This window comes from Peromyscus maniculatus, chromosome 1 (assembly GCF_049852395.1).
Source record: "Peromyscus maniculatus bairdii isolate BWxNUB_F1_BW_parent chromosome 1, HU_Pman_BW_mat_3.1, whole genome shotgun sequence".
NCBI lineage: Eukaryota > Metazoa > Chordata > Mammalia > Rodentia > Cricetidae > Peromyscus > Peromyscus maniculatus.
This window is the reverse complement of record NC_134852.1, coordinates 137,672,100-137,691,419: the sequence shown is the minus strand read 5'-3', so window position 1 is coordinate 137,691,419 and position 19,320 is coordinate 137,672,100. Positions and strand designations below refer to the sequence as shown.

Below are 19,320 nucleotides of genomic sequence, written 5' to 3'. Positions count from 1 at the left end.
AAGGCAGGGGCCTCAATTTCCTGTCTCAGTAGAAAAACTCCAGGTCCAGGTAGAGGCAAATGTCCACCTTAAAGTCATCTGCCATGGCCAAAGGAAGTCCAAAACCTTCTCTTATTCTATACCCAGCTAAAGCAAAAAGACAAATGGTGAGTAACAGGCAGACAGCAGACGGCATCAGATGGAGGCTCACAGCACAGCAGAAGCTGACGAGGACGTGAGGCAGTCAGCTGAAGCTCCTAGCCGAGCTCTCTCTCCAAGGAGGAGCTTCCCGTCTTTCCCATCGCAGGCATTTTACACCACGGTAAACTCTTGGGAACGGTTACCCACTAGCTGTTCTCAAGGACACAACGTTTTTATTTTGGTTTTGGGTGGGTGGTTGTTTTTTGAGACAGGGTTTCTCTGTGTAACAGTCTTGGCTGGCCTGGAACTTGCTCTGTAGACCAGGCTGGCCTCGAACTCACAGAAATCCACCTGCCTCTGCCTCCCAAGTGCTGGGATTAAAAGTGTGCATGCCTATGCTGGCCTTGAACTCATTATGTAGCTGACCTCAAATTCCCGATCCGCCTGCTTCTACCTCTCAGGAGCTGGGCTTACAGACCTGTACTACCACATCTGGCTTGAGCTGGCCTTTCTTTAAGATTCATATTGTGGTTGTGGGTTTTGAAGTTTTGAGAGTGGTGTGTGGTTCAATAAAGGGCTGTGTATTGGGAAAAACAAAGTGTGCACCACCACCGCCCACAAGGACATCAAGCTTTTGATTCCCATATCTGCTGCTTGGTGTTCCCTCCCTGCTACAGAGCGTGGGAACAGGCTGACCCAGCACCATGTGTTTCGGAGGAGACAAGGGGGGACCTTGTTGCTCCCAGGATTGGCTTTTAACAAACTGAAGCAACGTGTGACAATTTACCAATATCATTTATATTGCAGCACTAGACCTCTCCGTCTCTGTTTTCCTTCTTAGTCCATTGTCACGGGTGTTTTGCCCTGTGAGGGAAAGCTGACTGAAGACTGAAGAGCCTGGCCCAGGCTCTCTCCTTTAGCCTTGTGTCCTGCCTTCCTTCCCCGACCTTATGGGCCCGTCCTGTTTGCCCAGAATGTGCATTCCCACATCACCACCTGCCCAAACCACCCCAGCCGGTAGGCACTGTGTCAACTTGGCCAAAGGCCAAGGTCAAGTATTTCATGATGCCTTTGCCTAATGGAACTTTGTCGTCTAGGTGAAGACTCCTGCTGTGCACTGCTCTCTCTACGTTCCTACTATGTGCTTGGCCAGCTTTTGTGGACATGCCTCCAGAGACTCTCCAAACAGAACCATTGTGTCGCCTGCTGTGGAATAATGCTGCTGTACACTGTGAAGATGTGTTGCTGTCATTGTTCATAAAAAGCTGATTGGCCGACAGCTAGGCAGGATTTTGCAGTCAGAGAGAACGCTGGGAAGGAGGAGTCTTGAGCCAGACTCAGGAGAAGGAACACGGGAAGTTCGTAGATGAGGCAAACAAGCCTTGGGGCAGCACATAGATTAGTAGAAATGGGTTAATTTAAGTTGTAAGAGCTGGCTGGAGACAAGCCTAAGCTATCAGCCTAGCATTTATAATTAATAATAAATCTCTGGGTGGTTATTTGGGGAGCAGCTGGTGGGACAGAGATGATTGGCCATCTAGATGGAAAATTCTACCTCCAGTCTCCTGCAGCTCTACCTTGGGAAAATGCTTTCTGTGTTCTATAAAAATTTGCCTGCTTGTAACTTCCCGACTTTAGTGGGAGCCAGGGCAAGCCTGTTCCATCTGAATCTGAAAGGCCCTGAAGAAACTTGAACAGGGCTTATGCTACCTGTCAGTCTTCTCTCTTCCATGCAGAACATTTGCAGTTAACCAAACATTTCCCAGAAGGCAACTCTCAAGCCCTCTTCTGGCCATACCAGGAAAAACTCCTCCTTCAACTTCCTGAATTCTGGTACCTCAAAGTCAGTGCAATAAAGATGTTCCAGATAGGGTCTCTCTATGTAGCCCTGGCTAACCTGAAACTTGCTATGTAGACCAGGCTGGCTTTGAACTCAAGAGATCTGCCTTCCTTTTCCTCCTGAGTGCTGGGATTAAAGGCGTGCACCACTATGCCTGACTTCCAGAAAATCTTTTAATAAAAGGAAGATGGACTAGGGAGGCGGCTCAGTAAAGTGCTTGCTGAGGACATGGGTTTGAATCCTCAGCACCCATTTAAAAGTCAGGTGTAATGACTCTGTATCCCAGAGATAGGTAGGCCCTAGGAGCTCACTGGCAAGCCTGTCTAGAGGAAACAGTAAGCTGTAGATTTGTCTCAAAAAAAAAAAAAAAGAGAGAGAACAATGCTATGTATGCGCATGTATAGGGGCACACGCCTGCACATATGTGTACATATACATACATCACACAAATAAAAATAAATAAAACTATATCCTTTAAAAGATAAAAGACATGGCAGATATAAGCTGAAGCAGAAGCTTTGCAGCCATGTGAAAGCCTTGTACACACCAGGCCCTGGATTTGATCTTCAGCACCGAACAATGCCAGAAGGAAAAAAAAAAAAAAAAAAAAAAAAAAAACTATCTGTAGCTAGAGTTTTCCTGCCTGGCCCACAGTCAGGACAAATCTTTGTCACCCTCCAGTCTCACAGCCGCTCAGACCCAACCAAGTAAACACAGAGACTTATATTGCTTACAAACTGCATGGCTGTGGCAGGCTTTTTGCTAACTGTTCTTATAGCTTAAATTAATCCATTTCCACAAATCTATACCTTGCCACGTGGCTCGTGGCTTACCGGCATCTTCACATGCTGCTTGTCCTGGCGGTGGCTGGCAGTGACTCCTTCTGCCTTCCTGTTCTTTTATTTTTCCTCTCTGTTAGTCCTGTCTATACTTCCTGCCTAGCCATGGGCCAATCAGTGTTTTATTTATTGACCAATCAGAGCAACTTGACATATAGACCATCCCACAGCACAGCCAAGTGCAGACCATCTCAGACACCTGCACTCAGGGCTGTGGTCCTAATCATCCTCTATGTGGACCTGCTGGGTAAAGCCACGAGGAACCTGAGAACAGGCTCCCACAGGACATACAGAACATCCCACAGCACTTCCCTTTTCTTTTTTCTTTTTTTTTTAAAGAGGAAGGTTTTAATCTAACAAAGTAAAATTACATATAATTTGGGAATTTGGACGTAGCCTCTCTTACTACTTACTGCTGGAGGGGGGCGCTGTATCTTATGGGGACACAAAGAAAATTTTAGGATTATGGAATAGTCCATGAGGCTGTATTGTCTGAGCCAGTTGCCTTGAATCTGATCTGGACGTTGGATCATCTGGGCCATGGTGTCATCGGAGACCTTTCAGGGGGTCTTGGCTAGTCAAACCTGATGTATCTTAATCTGGAACAAATCCTTAGCCTCTGGCTTTCTGTAGGAACAAAAGCAGAGTCTCTTTTCCAAAGCAACACATCCTTACATCCAAATTTTGAAGTCAAGGTATCATTAATACATACATATTGGTTGAACTCAACATCTTTTACGATCAAATGTTTTTCTGCAGTTAAAAATCCCAAAGACAACAACACAATCCAGATTCTCTGTGTAATATTCATCTTTATGTGGTTTATTTTTTATATTAATTTTACTGTCTCTTTAAAGACTTTATTTTTTAAAAACTATCTATTTCTTTATATAACTATATATATTCCTTTTTCTCTCTCTTCCAAGCCTATGTACATTTTTACACACATTGTAAAGCATTTAAATTCTTGTTCCATCTGAATCTGTCTTATTGTGAATCTATTGCTTTAAACTGCAGCATTTGTAAGACTGAAACGGTGCTATGGCTGCTGGCTCCGCCCACCTCAGCTTCCCAACATGGCGGTGATCCGTTTACCGCCAGCTCTGGGAGCTATCGTGGGTCTATGCTTTTATCCAAGCAGCGTGTAGCTCAGAAACCTCTTTTTTTGTTTTGTAATAGCAAAGGCTAAATCCACCACATAGCTTAATGTGCCACTTGCAGAGGCCTCATTCCCCCCATACGGCAGGTCTAGCATGCATACTAGGAAGGCACCAGTAGCTCAAACCGGCAGCTGTCACTCATTTGAGAGAGATAATTAGGAAGCTGTTTTTAGCTCCATTTTAGAATCTTTTCTCAGGTTTTAGGTAGAAACTCTTGCCAACACGTTGGGTGCCATTTGTAGCTAGAGTTTTCCTGCCTTGCCCACAGTCAGGACAAATCTCTCTCACCTGCCAGTCCCACAGCCGCTCAGACCCAACCAAGTAAACACAGAGACTTATATTGCTTACAAACTATATGGCCGTGGCAGGCTTCTTGCTAACTGTTCTTATAGCTTAAATTAATCCATTTCCACAAATCTATACCTTGCCACACAGCTCATGGCTTACAGGCATCTTCTCATGCTGCTTGTCCTGGCGGTGGCTGGCAGTGACTCCTTCTGCCTTCCTGTTCTTTTATTTTTCCTCTCTGTTAGTCCTGTCTATACTTCCTGCCTAGCCATGGGCCAATCAGTGTTTTATTTATTGACCAATCAGAGCAACTTGACATACAGACCATCCCCCAGCACAGCCAAGTGCAGACCATCTCAGACACCTGCACTCAGGGCTGTGGTCCTAATCATCCTCTATGTGGACCTGCTGGGTAAAGCCACGAGGAACCCGAGAACGGGCTCCCACAGGACATACAGAACATCCCACAGCAACTATGCAGCAGTAACAAGTTGGTTAAATCAATTAAAAATATCCACGTTAGCCTGGAAATGATGATTTCTGACTCTAATCCCAGCACTCAGAAGGCTGATTATGAGAACCCTGAGTTCAGCTTTCTTCGGCTACACATCAAGACTCAAGTCTTTATACTTATACACACACACACACAATGAAGATGTGTGTGTATGAGAGAGAGAGAGAGAGAGAGAGAGAGAATATGTGTGTGGGTGTGATAGGATACTATTCAATATTTAACAATGGAGAATGATTCGCATGAGCTAACACAGACTGTCATGAGGATGTAAGAATGAGTCAGCTACACAACAGGTGTGCTGTCTTGCTCATCTCCTAGACAGGAAGTCTTCCTTTCCTGCCGCGTCTCTGCCCCTTTATTTCACCTCGGAACCTGACCCCTTTGCATGCTAGGACCGCAGTGCTTGGCGCTATCCTGCCAGCTCTGTCCTAACATTCCTTAATAAACAGATTCAGAAAGGGGCAGTTCCTGAACTTGGCATTGTTACTATTTCTAGACCAGAGAGATTTCTTGAGTTGTAGCTAGAGATAGAAGACAAAGTTCTGAGAAATTTCTGGGAACTGGGCAGTGGCACACACCTTTAATCCCAGCACTCGGGAGGCAGAGGCAGGTAGATCTCTGTGAGTTCGAGGCCAGCCTGGTCTACAGAGGGAGTTCCAGGAGAGCCAAGGCTACACAGAGAAACCCTGTCTTGGGGGTGGGGAGGAGAAAGAGAAAGAAAAGAAAAGGCAATTTCTAGGGCCTGGAGACCTGGCTCAGTGGTTAAGAGCACTGACTGTTCTGCAGAGAACCAGACACCAGGCACACAGGTGGTACACAGACGTGCATGCAGGCAAATCAACCATACACTCTAGATAACAGTACATTAAGACCTCACAAAGCCTTCCTTCCTAAAACAAGAAAGAAGTGTTTGCTGGCTTCTCTCCTCCCTCACCCCTTACTGCCAGCCACCCCTGCCTCCTCTGCCTCCTCACTGTCTCCTTCACAGATCAGGTTTGTCCCACTGCAGCCTCTGACATGGCGCTGCCCCTGCCCTGAAGGCCTCAACCCCAGATTGTTGCTTTCCTCCTTCTCTCTCTCTCTCTCTCTCTCTCTCTCTCTCTCTCTCTCTCTCTCTCTCTCTCTCTCGTTCTCTCTCTCCTCCTCTCCCCCCTTCCCCCTCCCTCCCCGTTTCCCCACTCTCCCCCCTCCCTGAAGGAGATGACTCACATTTGCCCCAGATACCTCACTGTGCTCTTCTCACTTGTGAAGGGGGGTTGTGGAGGGAGTGTGAGAACTGTGGGTCTGGGTGTCAGTCTCATGTCTTCCCAGGCAGTCCTGTTGCAGAGTAAATTCCAGGAAGGCAGGGGCTGGGCTGGGCCTAGACACCGCACCAGAGTCAAACTCAAGGGAGGGAAGGCATCTCAGAGACCGTGGGCCTCCGCTGTTTGACTGCAGAATAAACATAGGTTTTAACTTATTTATTTTTAAATGTATAGGTGTTTTTCCTGCATGTATGTCTGTCTGTGAATCACATTTGTTCACAGTGCCCAACGAAGCCAGAAGTACTGGATTCCCTGGAACTGGAGTTACAGCTTTGAGACACCATGTGGATGCTGGGAATTGAACCCAGATCCTATGGCAGAATAGCCATTGCTCTTAAACCCTGAGCCTGCTCTCCAGCCCCCAGAATAATTTTTTTAAGACATTGATTTATTATGTATACAGTGTTCTGCCTGCAGGCCAGAAGAGGGCATCAGATCCCACTATAGATGGTTGTGAGCCACCATGTGGTCACTGGGAATTGAACTCAGGACCTCTGGAAGAGCAGCCAGTGCTCTTAACCGCTGAGCCATCTCTCCAGCACCCAGGATAAAATTCTTAACAAGGAAGTCTGATAGTGTAGCTCAGTGGTAAAGTTCTTACCTAGAATACACAGACTCCTAAAACAAAGTGAAATTGTTAGTCCTGCGATGGATGATCTGTGGACCTGGGAGGCTGCAGGACCAGCTGCTTTCCTGGGGACTCTGAGGTGTCCAAATTCTTCTACAGCTCAGCTCTGCTTGCTCCGCTGATTACACACTAATCCCTCACATTGGTTCCTCAGCCTTCTACACACTTACTTATCTCATTCAGGCCTTTACTTCAAAGGCCCGTTCTCAGTGAGGCCTTCCCTGACCACAATCACACAACAGCCACTCAGAACCACCTCCCTCAGACTACCCCTTGGTATTTATGTCTAGTGGATGCTCTCGTCTGGGGCTGTCTCTCTCCCTAGTGCGAGGACAGAGGGGTTCGGTCTGTGTGTGTGTGTGTACACTCATGCATGTGTGTGTGCCATTGCACACATGTGGAAGCAGGAGGATAACTTGTAGGAGTCATCTCTCTCTTTCTACCATGCAGGTTCCAGGAATTGAACTCAGGAACTCAGGTTGGCAGCAAGGGTCACTACCCTATGAACCATCCTACCAGCCTGACAACGGGCTTTGTCTGCTGTGTATCCCTCAATGCCTGGCACAGAGGAGGTCATATGCATATTTGTTTTTAATTTTAGTTTTTGAGATAGAATTTCAGGTAGCCCAGGCTAGCCTTGTATTTGCTATGTAGACAGGCATGACCTTGCTCTCCTGGATTATAGGTGTGTGCTACCTCTTCTGGTTCCCAAGCTTTTGTTTGTTTTAACTGAGACATGTACCTAAAAGTTATGTATACCAGTGGGGTGCCATTCTTCCAAGCATTCTGGACAACTGTAAGTAGGGTTATCTTGCTTTTGTTAGGAAAACCACACACACACATACAGACACACAGACACACAGACACAGACACACACACAGTGACAGCGCGCCCTCTGGAGTTCATCATGAGGTGACTGCTGTCTGTAAACATGCAGGAAATTGATTTTGTTTGAGGGAGGGAGGGGGGGAGAGAGAGAGAGAGAGAGAGAGAGAGAGAGAGAGAGAGACAGAGAGAGACAGAGAGAGACAGAGAGAGACAGAGAGAGACAGAGAGAGACAGAGAGAGAGAGAAGCCCACACAGGCCTAGAATTTACTGTGTAGCCAACTCTGGCCTCAGATCACAGCAATCCTCCTGCCTCAGCTTCCTGAGTGCTGGAACTACAGCTGTAAAGCACCATGCCTGGCCTGCACTAAGGCCTGGGATGTTAATGCACTTCCCTCTAGCAGCAGCAATTCAGGTTGGTTTAACTTCCCTGGACTGACTTTTCAACAACAAAAATGCTTTCACACGGAGCTGGAGAGATGACTCAGCAGTTAAGCGTACTTGCCGCTCCACCAGAGGACCCGGGTTCGGATCCCACCAGAGGACCCGGGTTCGGATCCCAGCCCTCACATCAGGCAATTTACAGACACCTGTAACTTCAGCTCCAAACGACTTGACACACCTTTCTGCTGTCTTTGGCCACCAGGACACACACACACACACACACACACACACACACACTTAAAAAAACAAAACAAAACAAAAACCGGCTACAGGCCCAAGTATCCCTGGGACTTGTTACGCAGAACTTGAACTCTTGCTCCCCTGCCTCAGTTCCCTGAGTGTGGAGATGACCAGCATGCATGACCTGCCTGGCCAGAGCCCTTGTTTGTGAAATTTCTTTGTTCTCCAAACTCCACCCCAGGTTTTACCTTTGCAGTCGTAGATTATGTCAGTCATTTTTGGTCACTGTGACAAATCACCTGAGTAGGAAAAAGAAAGGCACGTAAGGGAGCCCCCAGGATGGCTCAGCCCTGGCTGCCAAGCTTGAGGAGCTGAGTTTGCTCCCCTGGACCCACAGAGTGGAAGGAGAAAATGAACTCCTGAAAATGGTGAACTCTCTGCAAGTGAACACACACACACACAGACACACACACACATACACTCACACACACACACATACACACACACATACATACACACACACACATACACACACACACACACACACACACACACACACACACGCACACGCGCGCACACAGACACACTTAAATTTAAAGAAGACTCGAGGAAGGCTTTCTTTTTTCTCATGGTTTTGGCCATGAGTGGCTGGCCCGTTCGCATGGGCCTGTAGTGAGGCAGAGTGTCATGGCAAGGAGGAGATGCTACGTCAAGGAGGTCAGGAAAGAAAGTAAGAACGGAAAGGAGCCAGTGACAAGATCTGCCCTCCAAGCCCCGCCCCCCAGTGCCCTACTTCCTCTGGCCTAGGCCCCACTTCCTAGTTTATACCCCAATGCCATCAAGTTATGAATTCATGCTTGGATTAATCTATTGATTAGACCACAGCCCTCATGGTCCAATAACTTTGAAATAACCAGATCCATCAGCTGGGCCACATGCTCAACACACGAGCCTTTGGGGGACATTTCATATCCCAACTGTAATATCAGCACACATGACCGACTACAAATGGAAGATGTGGTGGAATGGTTCTCTTGGTGACAAATAAAGGGGACAGATGTTTGTAGATGCTGAAGAAGCAAAGTCACAAAGTTACCCTAGGGGGACTGGAGAACCAAAGCACCTCCATTTTAAGCAAGCAGTTTGAGTATAATCTCTGAAATAACTGCTGATATCAAGTTAACCATCTAGTAGTGACTGTTTAACCATGGGATGTCCCAATCCTGGTCTCCATGGTGATTGTTTAACCACAGAATGTCCCCACCTGAGGGTAGCCAATGAGGAACAGTGATGGTCAACCACCCACCCAGCAGTAAGATAAGATAAGGAGGTCTCTGGAAAGTCCCTGGAAGCGAGCCATTCGGAGCTGTACCTGGACTAGCACCCCTAACTGATGTAACTTTGTGGTTTTTGCCTTTAAAACCTGAGCTTGCATTAAGAAAATGTGGTACATATACACAGTGGAGTACTACTCAGCAGAGAAAAACAATGACAGCATGAAATGTGCAGGCAAATGGATGGAACTAGAAAATATCATCCTGGGTGAGGTAACCCAGACTCAGAAGGACAAACATGGTATGTACTCACTCTTAAGTGGATTCTAGATATAAAGCAAAGAACAATCACTCTGCAACCCACAGAACCAGGGAGGCTATATAGCAGGGGGGACCCTAGGATGACTGTGACTTATAATAAGTTTTGGGTTTACTCTCAATTACTGGGCAAGCCTCAATCAAACATTTCACAATTAGGATAAGAATTTATACTGTATCAAGCTGATAATAGAAAAATAAATTTTAAAAAAGTGAAAACAGGAAAAAACAACAACAACAACAACAACAAAACCTGAGCTTGCAGAGGGGCGGGCACCTCCTCCAGCCTCCACTGTGTTGGATGGCCTGAAGGGGTCCCTGCCTAGACTTGAATTGCTCCCCAATAAAACCTTGCTTCTGCATTCCGGTAAGCTCGTCTTCGGTGGTCTCTCTTAGGGGTTGAGATCTGGGCACAACAAGACCACATGCGTCCGTCACTCACTCAGGGTCACATGAGCTTGTCAGTCTGCGTCCACTCACTGGCCAAGGCAACTGCACAGCGTCTTTGTACTGACCCAAGTGACCACTGCTCACTAGTACGTCCTAGCCACGGGGAACTACCTGGATCAATATCTTCCCCCAGAGAATCCTGCTTCTTCAAACACTGTGGGATGAAAGGTTGAGCAGAATCCTCAGGTCTGCCAGGCCAGGCCTGGGTTTGCATCCTTACTATGTTGCTTCCCAGATGATGTGTAACAGGGCCCCAGTGTGGTGATATTTTATTTGTGCTGAAATGTGATGATATTTTATTTGTACGTTAATAATAAAGTTTGCCTGGAGATCAGAGGAAATAGCAAGCCATTTTAAGTAAACACAAAAGTCAGGTAATGGTAGCACATGCCCTTAATCCTATCACTTAGCAGGCAGGGTCTCTGTTTAAGGCCACACTAGGGAACAGAGTCATGCGTGGTAACACACACCTTTAATCCCAGCACCAACTATAGAGACCTGGAGGTTTGTGCAGACAGAAAGTGACAGAGCTGTGTAGGAAGAGGAAGTGAGGTAGCTGGCCTAAGAGAGCCAATGAGAGGGCAGAACAGAAAGGCAATAAAGGCCTGGGTAGACAGGAAGTTGTGCCATTTGGAAGCTGCAGAGTTGGTGAGGTAGGTTGGCTGGTGGCTCTCACTATTTCCCTGATCTAAGGCTTTCACTCCTATATTTGGATCCATGATTTTTATTTAATAAGACCATTTAGAAATTCGTGTACACTCCAGACCTTAGCACAATAGACTCCATGATGGAAGTGCTATTCAGGCTGTAAAACTCAGCATGTAGACAATACAACCTATCAAAACTAAAACAAAGGCCTAATCCATCAAAGTCCACAGTTCTGGGAAAGTCTCTAAATGGTCTAACCTTGCCTTTTGGCTTCTGTAGTTCTGCTTCTGACTAACTGTTCTTGTTAACTGAAGTATGTCAACCCAGGACATTTTTTTTTTGTTTTGTTTTGTTTTATGCTTAAAAGTTCACCCGTAGAAAGGCTCTGGGCTGCAGTGGAATCCTGAACATCCCGTGTACTCACTCACTTTGGGGCTAATAAAGACATTCTATTGGCTTAAACCCACGTCTGAGCAGTCTTCTCTGGTGACCACCCCACAAGAGATGATACCGTACAACACTGTGTACCTTCAGGGCCCTCAGTTTTTATCTTCTGCAAAGTGGAAGCAGAGGCAGGTACAGCGGTACATGCCTAGAAGCCAGGACTCTGAAGGCCGAAGTGAAAGGATCACGCTGAGTTCAAAGACAGCCTGAGCTACACCGTGAGTTCAGGACAGGGTGGGTTACAGAGTGGGACCATTCTCCAACAAAACAGGGAACTGAGAGATGGCTCAGTAGATATAGGGTCTTCTTGAGAGCTCCTGCAAAGACCACTTACCTCCACACAGTGCTGGAACACACACATACACACAGAGAGACACATATACACACCACACAACCACACACACACCACACAACCACACACATACATATACAACATTCCACACACACACATATATACACACAGCACCCCACACACACACACACACAATACATAAATAAATTAAACATAAAGCAAAATATCTGGCCATAATGATTGCAGGCTTAATGTAAGCTTGGGCTACATAAGAACCTATCTTATTAAAAAACGTAGAGCCAGGCAGTGGTGGTACATCCCTTTAATCCCAGGACTCAGGAAGCAAAGGCAGGTGGGTCTCTATTTTGAGGACAGTCTGGTCTACAGAGTGAGTTCCAGGACAGCCAGGATACACAGTGAAACCCTGTCCTGAAAAACCAAAATAGATAGATAGATAGATAGATAGATAGATAGATAGATAGATAGATAGATAGATAGATAGATAGATAAGAATAAAAAGTAGAGGCACTGGAGATGTAGCTCAGTTGATAAGAGTGCTTGTCCGGAATACAAAAGGCCTCTCTAAAACAAACAAGAACTAGTTAAAGAAAGCAATGCCCTTTCCAGGGGCTGCTGGGAAGACTTTTTTTTTTTTTTTTTTACTCTGAGCTCTCTTGATATGTAGCTAAGTCTAGCCTTGAACTCCTCTGCCTCTACCTCCCAAGTGCTGTGATTACAGGTGTGTGTCCCCACACCCAGCGGGCTGCTGTAAATACTAAATGAGAAGATGAATACACGGGAAAATGTTTGCCTCTTCATTTGTGCTTAGCAAACTGGACAGATAACTGTACGGGAGGATTTACTCACGGGGCAATGCTGGTCCACGCGCAGTGCTAGGACGAGAGGGGAGAAAGAGCAGCCCTGCCCTGTGCAGTTTACACACGGCGTGGCAGTCAGACAACCTGACATCCTGCAGGAACAAAGAACTCTAAACCAGAGGCAGGAGGTCAGCCTCAACTTAGAGACGAGCCTGGCCTGCATAGTGAGACCCTGCTTCAACTACAGAATTACAATTTTTAATTGAGACGGCAAAGTCCAAAGAACAAGCAAACAGCAGGTCCACCTGGTCTCGTCACTGTTTAACTTCCCAGGTGCTGACAGATTGAACACAGCCGTTGGGGTTTTTCCCTTTGAGATAGGAGACTCCTTCAAGGGTGCCCTATGCTCAGAAGCCAAAGGCCTTCACATGTGACTCTCTCATCTTGCAATCATGCTACCTCCCAAACAGGAACTATGATCCCCAATTTACTGATGTGGCAAGGAGGGGCAGGGATGGTCTATCATTTCCCCAAGGTCACAGCTTGATTGCCTTGAGTGTAAAGGTGGGAGGGCATGCTCACTGGCAGGCTGGCCCCAGGGCCTTAAAGACCAATGACAGGAGGGTGCAGGAGATCTAGCTGGGGAGCAAGCAGGGGTCAGCAGAGTGGAGGGGGTGGGAAGGGCTATGGGCCTAAGTATGACCAAAATACACTATACATTCAAGAACTGTCCTTTGAAATACGTTGTTATGTGTAATTAATGTCTTAAGAAAACCCTAAAAAAATCCAGAGGTTTTTGCTTCCATGTCTATTGTTTGACCACTATACCATTTTTTTTCTGTTTTTATAAATTCTAAAATATATACTTTACTTTTCTAAATTACATTTTACTTTGTGTGTGTGTGTGTGTGTTTCAAATAACCCTGGACTTTTGAATTATAACCTGTTTTTTATGTTCAAGCTGTGTATTATTTCTCCTGCAGTTGTACATAAAATGTTTTTACATTTAAAAAAAGAACAAATACTATAGAATTGTATTACATGAAATATATAGAATATACAAATTCATAGAGAAAGAAAGATTAGACATTATCTCAAGATGGAGAAGAAAGGAATATAGAGCAGTGATTTCTGTTTTGTGTGATGGAAAAGCCCCACAAATGGACAGTAGTATCAGGACATAATATCATGAATGTAAGAAATCAATAAAATTAATGTAATTAATGAATATCATAAATATAGTTGTTGAATGAATATTGTGAATATAATCCATGAATATCACAAATGTAATTAATATCATGAGTGCAATTAAAAAATAAAAAATTTTTAAAAAGAAATAAAATAAATAAATAAATTCTAAAATATATACTTTACTTTTCTAAATTCCTTTTTACTTAGTGAGTGTGTGTATATAAAACAAGCTTTCTCTTGGGCCACACACCAGCTCCAAAACCATGACATGGAGACTTATTATTTGCTATGAATGCATGGCCTTAGCTTAGACTCATTTCTTGGTAGCTCTTATAACTTAATTTAACCTGTTTCTCTTCACCTACATTTTGCCTAGTTAAAGTGATATTCCACAATGTGTGCATGTGTATAAGTGTTTATATGTAGGTGTGCGTCCATGTACGTGGGTGTGAGTTTATATGCATGTGTGGACCCCCGTGGAAGTAATTCTCTCCTTCCACTGCTTCTGTCCTGGGGATCAAACTCAAGTCCTCAGGCTTGGTGGCCAGTACCTTTACTCTTGAGCTTTCTTTTTGGCCCAAATTTTCCTCTTTTTAAAAAGTTGAGGACTGGAGAGAGATTTGGAGATTTAAGAATGCTGCCTGCTCTTCCAGAGGACCCAGGTTCAGATGCCAGTATCTCTATGGCAACTGTCACTCCAGGTCCACTTACACACATGTGGGCAAAACACTCCTACACACAAACAAGAATCAGTCTATTTCTTAAAAAGCTGAAAGCAAGGTGTAGTTGTGCACACCTTTTACTCCCAGAATCCAGGAGGCAGAAGTAGGTGGGTCTCTGTGAGTTCAAGGTCAGCCTGGGCTACACATTGAGACCATGTCTCAAAAAAAAAGACAAAAGAAAATGAAAAATTTCACGATCTCAAATCCACAATATCATCTATATGTCCTTCTGAAGTTCACTGGCTTCTCTCAACAAGTGTCTCAGGCAGGCCCAATGAGTATACTCTGAAGCAGACCTCTAGATTCTAATTCTGTTCCACTCTGATCTAAAGGTGACCTTGAGTAGGACACATCTGTACCTCATATTCTTTCTTTTTAAAAATACCTTTTTTTTTTAGCCGGGCGGTGGTGGCGCACGCCTTTAATCCCAGCACTCGGGAGGCAGAGCCAGGTGGATCTCTGTGAGTTCGAGGCCAGCCTGGGCTACCAAGTGAGCTCCAGGAAAGGCGCAAAGCTACGCAGAGAAACCCTGTCTCGAAAAACAAAAACAAAACAAACAAACAAAAAAACACCTTTTTTTTTTTTTTTTAAACCAGGCAGTGGTGGCGCATATCTTTAATCCCAGCACTCAGGAGGCAGAGGCAGGTGGATCTCTGTGAGTTCGAGGCCAGCCTGGTCCACAGAGTGAGTTCCAAGACAGCCAGGGCTACACAGAGAAATTGTTTCATTATCTTTGTGTATGTGTGAGTGTCTAAGACCCTCCTGAAGCCAGAGGAGGGTCTTAGATCCCCTGGAGCTAGAGTTATAGGGACATTTGAGGTACCAAGTGGGAGCTGAGAAATAAATCTGTGTCCTCTGAAAGAACAGCAAACACCCTTGTACTAACTGAGCCATCTGTCCAGCCCCCCACACCTCACGTTCTTTTTTTTTTTTTTTTTTTTTGGTTTTTCGAGACCGGGTTTCTCTGTGTAGCTTTGCGCCTTTCCTAGATCTCACTCTGTAGCCCAGGCCTCGAACTCACAGAGATCCACCTGCCTCTGCCTCTCAAGTGCTGGGATTAAAGGCGTGTGCCACCACTGCCTGGTTGCTGTGAAAATCTTGACAGCTTCAGTTAGATTCCATGAATTTATTAAAAGTGGAAGAAGAGAACCAATTACACAAAGTTGTCCTTGGACACCCCACACATCATCAAATACAACAATAAAAGATTTATTTATTTCTATTTATATGTAGGAGTGTTTTGCCTGCATATGACTGTGCACTATATGTGTTCCTGGTGTTCTCCATAGCCAGAACAGATCAGATCCCCTGGAAACTGGAATTACAGGTGTCTGTTAGGTAGCTACCATGTGGGTGATGAGAACCAAACTTAGGTCCTCTGCAAGACTAGCAAATGCTCTTAAACACTGACCCATCTCTCCAGCTCCTATTTTGGGGGTGTGTGTGTGTGTTTGAGACAAGGTCTCACTGTGTAGCCCAGGCTGGCCTGGACCGTCATCATCTTCTACTTCAGCTTTCCAAGTGCTGGGATTACAGGTTATGTCTCTACACCCAGTGACAGTGTTTAATTTATTCATTTATTCCTTTTAGGGTTTCCATCTGAAGTCCAGGATGGACTGGAATTCACAGCGATTCTCCTATCTCTGTCTCCCAAACGCTGGGATTAGAGGCATGAAGCCACTGCTCTGGGTCTAGCATTTACAATTTTAGTAGTTATTGGTTTCCTTCCTGAATCTATCATGAATTCTCATATACATTAACTTGAAGCAATATGGACATCTTAGCACAGGTAAGCTATTCCGTTGCATTAGTAAATTAACTTGCAAGAGGACAGCAACTCATCACTGGCAACTAATGGCCAAAACAGTCAGTACCCAAACCTGTGCAGTCCGTGTGAAATTTCACAACACCGATGTTGCAATTTGCTTACGTAATGATGGCATTTACTTTGTGCTGTCCCTTTTCTTCCCCTAAAGTGTTTTCTTACCCTAGATTGGCCTTGTGCCCTGTCAAATGACGCTAGCACTACTCTGACCTTCATGGGGATAGCCAAGGGTCAGATTTCCTTCTGCAAGTAAGCTAGCCTTTGGTAAAGCCACTCCAAAGCAACAAACTTGCGCCAGCCACTTCCAAGACTAGGTTCACATACGTAAGGGGACTGGAATACCAGCCCTTGGGAAACTGAGGCAGACGGATCGACGCGAGTTCGAGGCCACCCTGGTCTACGTAGAGACGCGCGTTCCAGGCCAGTTACAAAAGGCTCACGTGACGACCTCTCGCGGGGACCGGTTATGAAAGCAGACGGTTAATTTGTAATTTACCTTTCCGAGTAAAGGAAGCCCGCCTCTCGGTTCCGGAGCCGTCATTGGGTGGTGCGGCTGTCAATCACGCCGTATATAAATAGAGGCCGCGCGGCGCTCGGCCGGGCAGCGTGGCTGGCGTCCTCCGCTCCGACACGTGTGTTACCCCGTCTCCTCCGGGAACCTCTGCCTGCTGTGGCAAGCGGGCTCGCCTGCAGGTACCGGGGCCTCTGGTCCGCCCGGCCTCCCCGGCAGGCGGCACGATGGCGGAAGCGGCGGCAGGCGCCAGCGGAGAGGCCATGGCGGCGCTGGTGGCGGCGGAAGGTTCCTTCGGCCCGGCGGGCCGGAGTTTCTCCAACTACCGGCCGTTCGAGCCCCAGACGCTGGGCTTCAGCCCGAGCTGGCGGCTGACGAGCTTCTCTGGCATGAAGGGCTGAGGCTGCAAGGTCCCCCAGGAGACTCTGCTCAAACTCCTGGAGGGACTGACGCGGCCCGTGCTGCAGCCCCCGCTCGCCTCGGGTCTGGTCGGGGGTCCGGAAGAGACGGTGCAGGAAGGGGGCCTGGCCGCCAGGCCGGGCCCCAGCTCGGCCCTCCCCTCGCTGAGCATTGGCTTGGACTCGTGCGTCATCCCCCTGAGGCACGGCGGCCTGTCGCTGGTGCAGACCACCGACTTCTTCTACCCCTTGGTGGAAGATCCCTACATGATGGGGCGCATAGCCTGTGCCAACGTGCTCAGTGACCTCTACGCCATGGGCATCACCGAGTGCGACAACATGCTGATGCTGCTCAGTGTCAGCCAGAGCATGAGCGAGAAGGAACGAGAGAAGGTGACGCCGCTCATGATCAAAGGCTTCCGCGATGCTGCCGAGGAGGGGGGCACTGCAGTGACGGGGGGGCAGACGGTGATCAACCCCTGGATTATCATCGGCGGGGTGGCCACCGTGGTGTGTCAGCAGAATGAGTTCATCATGCCCGATAGTGCGGTGGTGGGAGACGTGCTGGTGCTGACCAAGCCTTTGGGAACCCAGGTGGCCGCCAATGCCCACCAGTGGCTGGACAACCCCGAGAAGTGGAATAAGATCAAGATGGTGGTTTCCAGAGAGGAAGTCGAGTTGGCCTATCAGGAAGCTATGTTCAACATGGCTACTCTAAACAGAACTGCTGCTGGGTTGATGCACACGTTCAATGCCCACGCAGCCACAGATATCACAGGCTTTGGCATTTTGGGACACGCTCAGAACCTCGCGAAACAACAGAAAAATGAAGTGTCCTTTGTCATCCACAACCTGCCCATCATTGCCAAGATGGCTGCCATCAGCAAAGCCAGCGGGCGCTTTGGCCTCCTCCAGGGAACATCAGCCGAAACCTCCGGGGGATTACTGATTTGTCTGCCAAGAGAACAGGCGGCCCGCTTTTGTTCGGAAATCAAATCTTCCAAGTATGGAGAGGGTCACCAAGCGTGGATCGTCGGCATCGTGGAGAAGGGAAACCGGACAGCCCGTATCATTGACAAGCCTCGCGTTATTGAAGTTCTACCTCGGGGAGCCGCTCCCGCCGCCGCCGCTGCTCCTGAAAATTCCAACGCCGCCGAGCCTAGTTTATGAAATGGAATAGCAGAAGTTGTTGTGGACGCAGAGCCATCCCACGAGCTCACGGACTGTTGCCCAGGGTTGATTTTAAGACCTTTGCCAAGGCCCTCTGCGTAGTGCCTCCAGGTGCCCTTGCTAGTTCCATCCAAAGCCGCCCGTATGTAGATCTAGGGCCAGAAGTAGCACCGGGGGAATGTGTGTTCATCTGTTGATTGAGGAGCAGGAAGCCTTTTCCCAAAGCAAGATGAGACTATTCCAGGTTGAGGGATTTTTGTTCTTTGCACTGAGTTGATTCATTTCTGCACAGGGAGTAGGATTATTAAGATTACACACAGAAAAAGTAAACTGTAACATGAAAAGAAATTAGAGTTTGGACCAATATATTGATAAGTCTAAATTGTTAGAACTCTTACTGATTCATTGTCAAATTCATTATTAATTTTTCTGAGAAACCGCCTCTTTTCCTGTTCTGGACAAGAGTTGAGCAACTTGTCCAACTAGGAAAGGAAGACGCAGTCCCCTGCCTTGGTCTCTGTTAATGATGTCTCCTCCTCCAACTCCCACTGAGGACTGGAAGAGACTGAACAAGCCTCAGAGCCAGGTGTTGGTGGGCATTAATATACTAAATCTTATGCTGAAAATTCCCGGAGATTTAGTTAATAAAGAAAATTTCTTACAGCTAAATAAATAAAAGGAACTTCGTTGAAAAACTCCTGTGGCTAATGTTTGGTTTTGTGGGTCAGTTTTTGTTTTGTTTCCGGCAGGTTCTCATGTAGTGGAGGATGGCCTTGACCTCCTGTGTGCAGAGTCCAGGTGTGTGTGTGGCCAAGCTTCGCTGGAATTGTGAATCTTTTGATCCCTTGATGTTTCGAACCTACAAAATAGAAAGGGGGTGTTGTCCTGCCCCTGAGCCCGGGTATTTGAGTTGCCTGTCCCCAAGCGAGGACAGAAGAGGACCTGGAATTGATGTCAACTCTAGGGATTACAAGGTAGACAGGAAATAGGAGAAAAAAAAGTGGGCAGTGTTTAAAAGCTAGGAAGACAGAGAGCCAAACCGGCTGAGCAGAATAAAGAGGCTTTCTGAAAGTGGGGGATACTAACAGGAAATAGCTCTGGAAGGTGGAGGCAAGG

General features: G+C 46.7%; 1 protein-coding gene and 1 long non-coding RNA gene across 3 annotated transcripts; one reads left to right on the top strand and one right to left on the bottom strand.

Annotated features, from left to right (window-relative positions):
• Positions 1-1,150: 1,150 nt before the first annotated feature.
• On the bottom strand, positions 1,151-14,847 carry LOC121831804 (uncharacterized). The gene is made up of 3 exons (XR_013045174.1): positions 12,437-14,847; positions 8,392-8,442; positions 1,151-3,426 (listed from the first exon to the last, which is right to left on the bottom strand). It is a non-coding gene; the product is annotated as an uncharacterized LOC121831804 (long non-coding RNA).
• On the top strand, positions 9,495-18,899 carry Sephs2 (selenophosphate synthetase 2). 2 transcript variants are annotated; one of them, XR_013045171.1, is made up of 2 exons: positions 9,495-9,718; positions 10,132-12,066. XR_013045171.1 is itself a non-coding variant. In XM_006999057.4 (2 exons), exon 2 carries the CDS (start codon positions 16,864-16,866, stop codon positions 18,202-18,204), a length of 1,341 nt encoding a protein of 446 aa, XP_006999119.2. In that variant the 5' UTR covers positions 9,593-9,718; positions 15,891-16,863; the 3' UTR covers positions 18,205-18,899. The 2 variants fall into 2 exon arrangements, 1 of the variants encoding a protein (XP_006999119.2); XM_006999057.4 differs by lacking the exon at positions 10,132-12,066 and adding an exon at positions 15,891-18,899 and having other exon boundaries at positions 9,593-9,718.
• Positions 18,900-19,320: the final 421 nt, after the last annotated feature.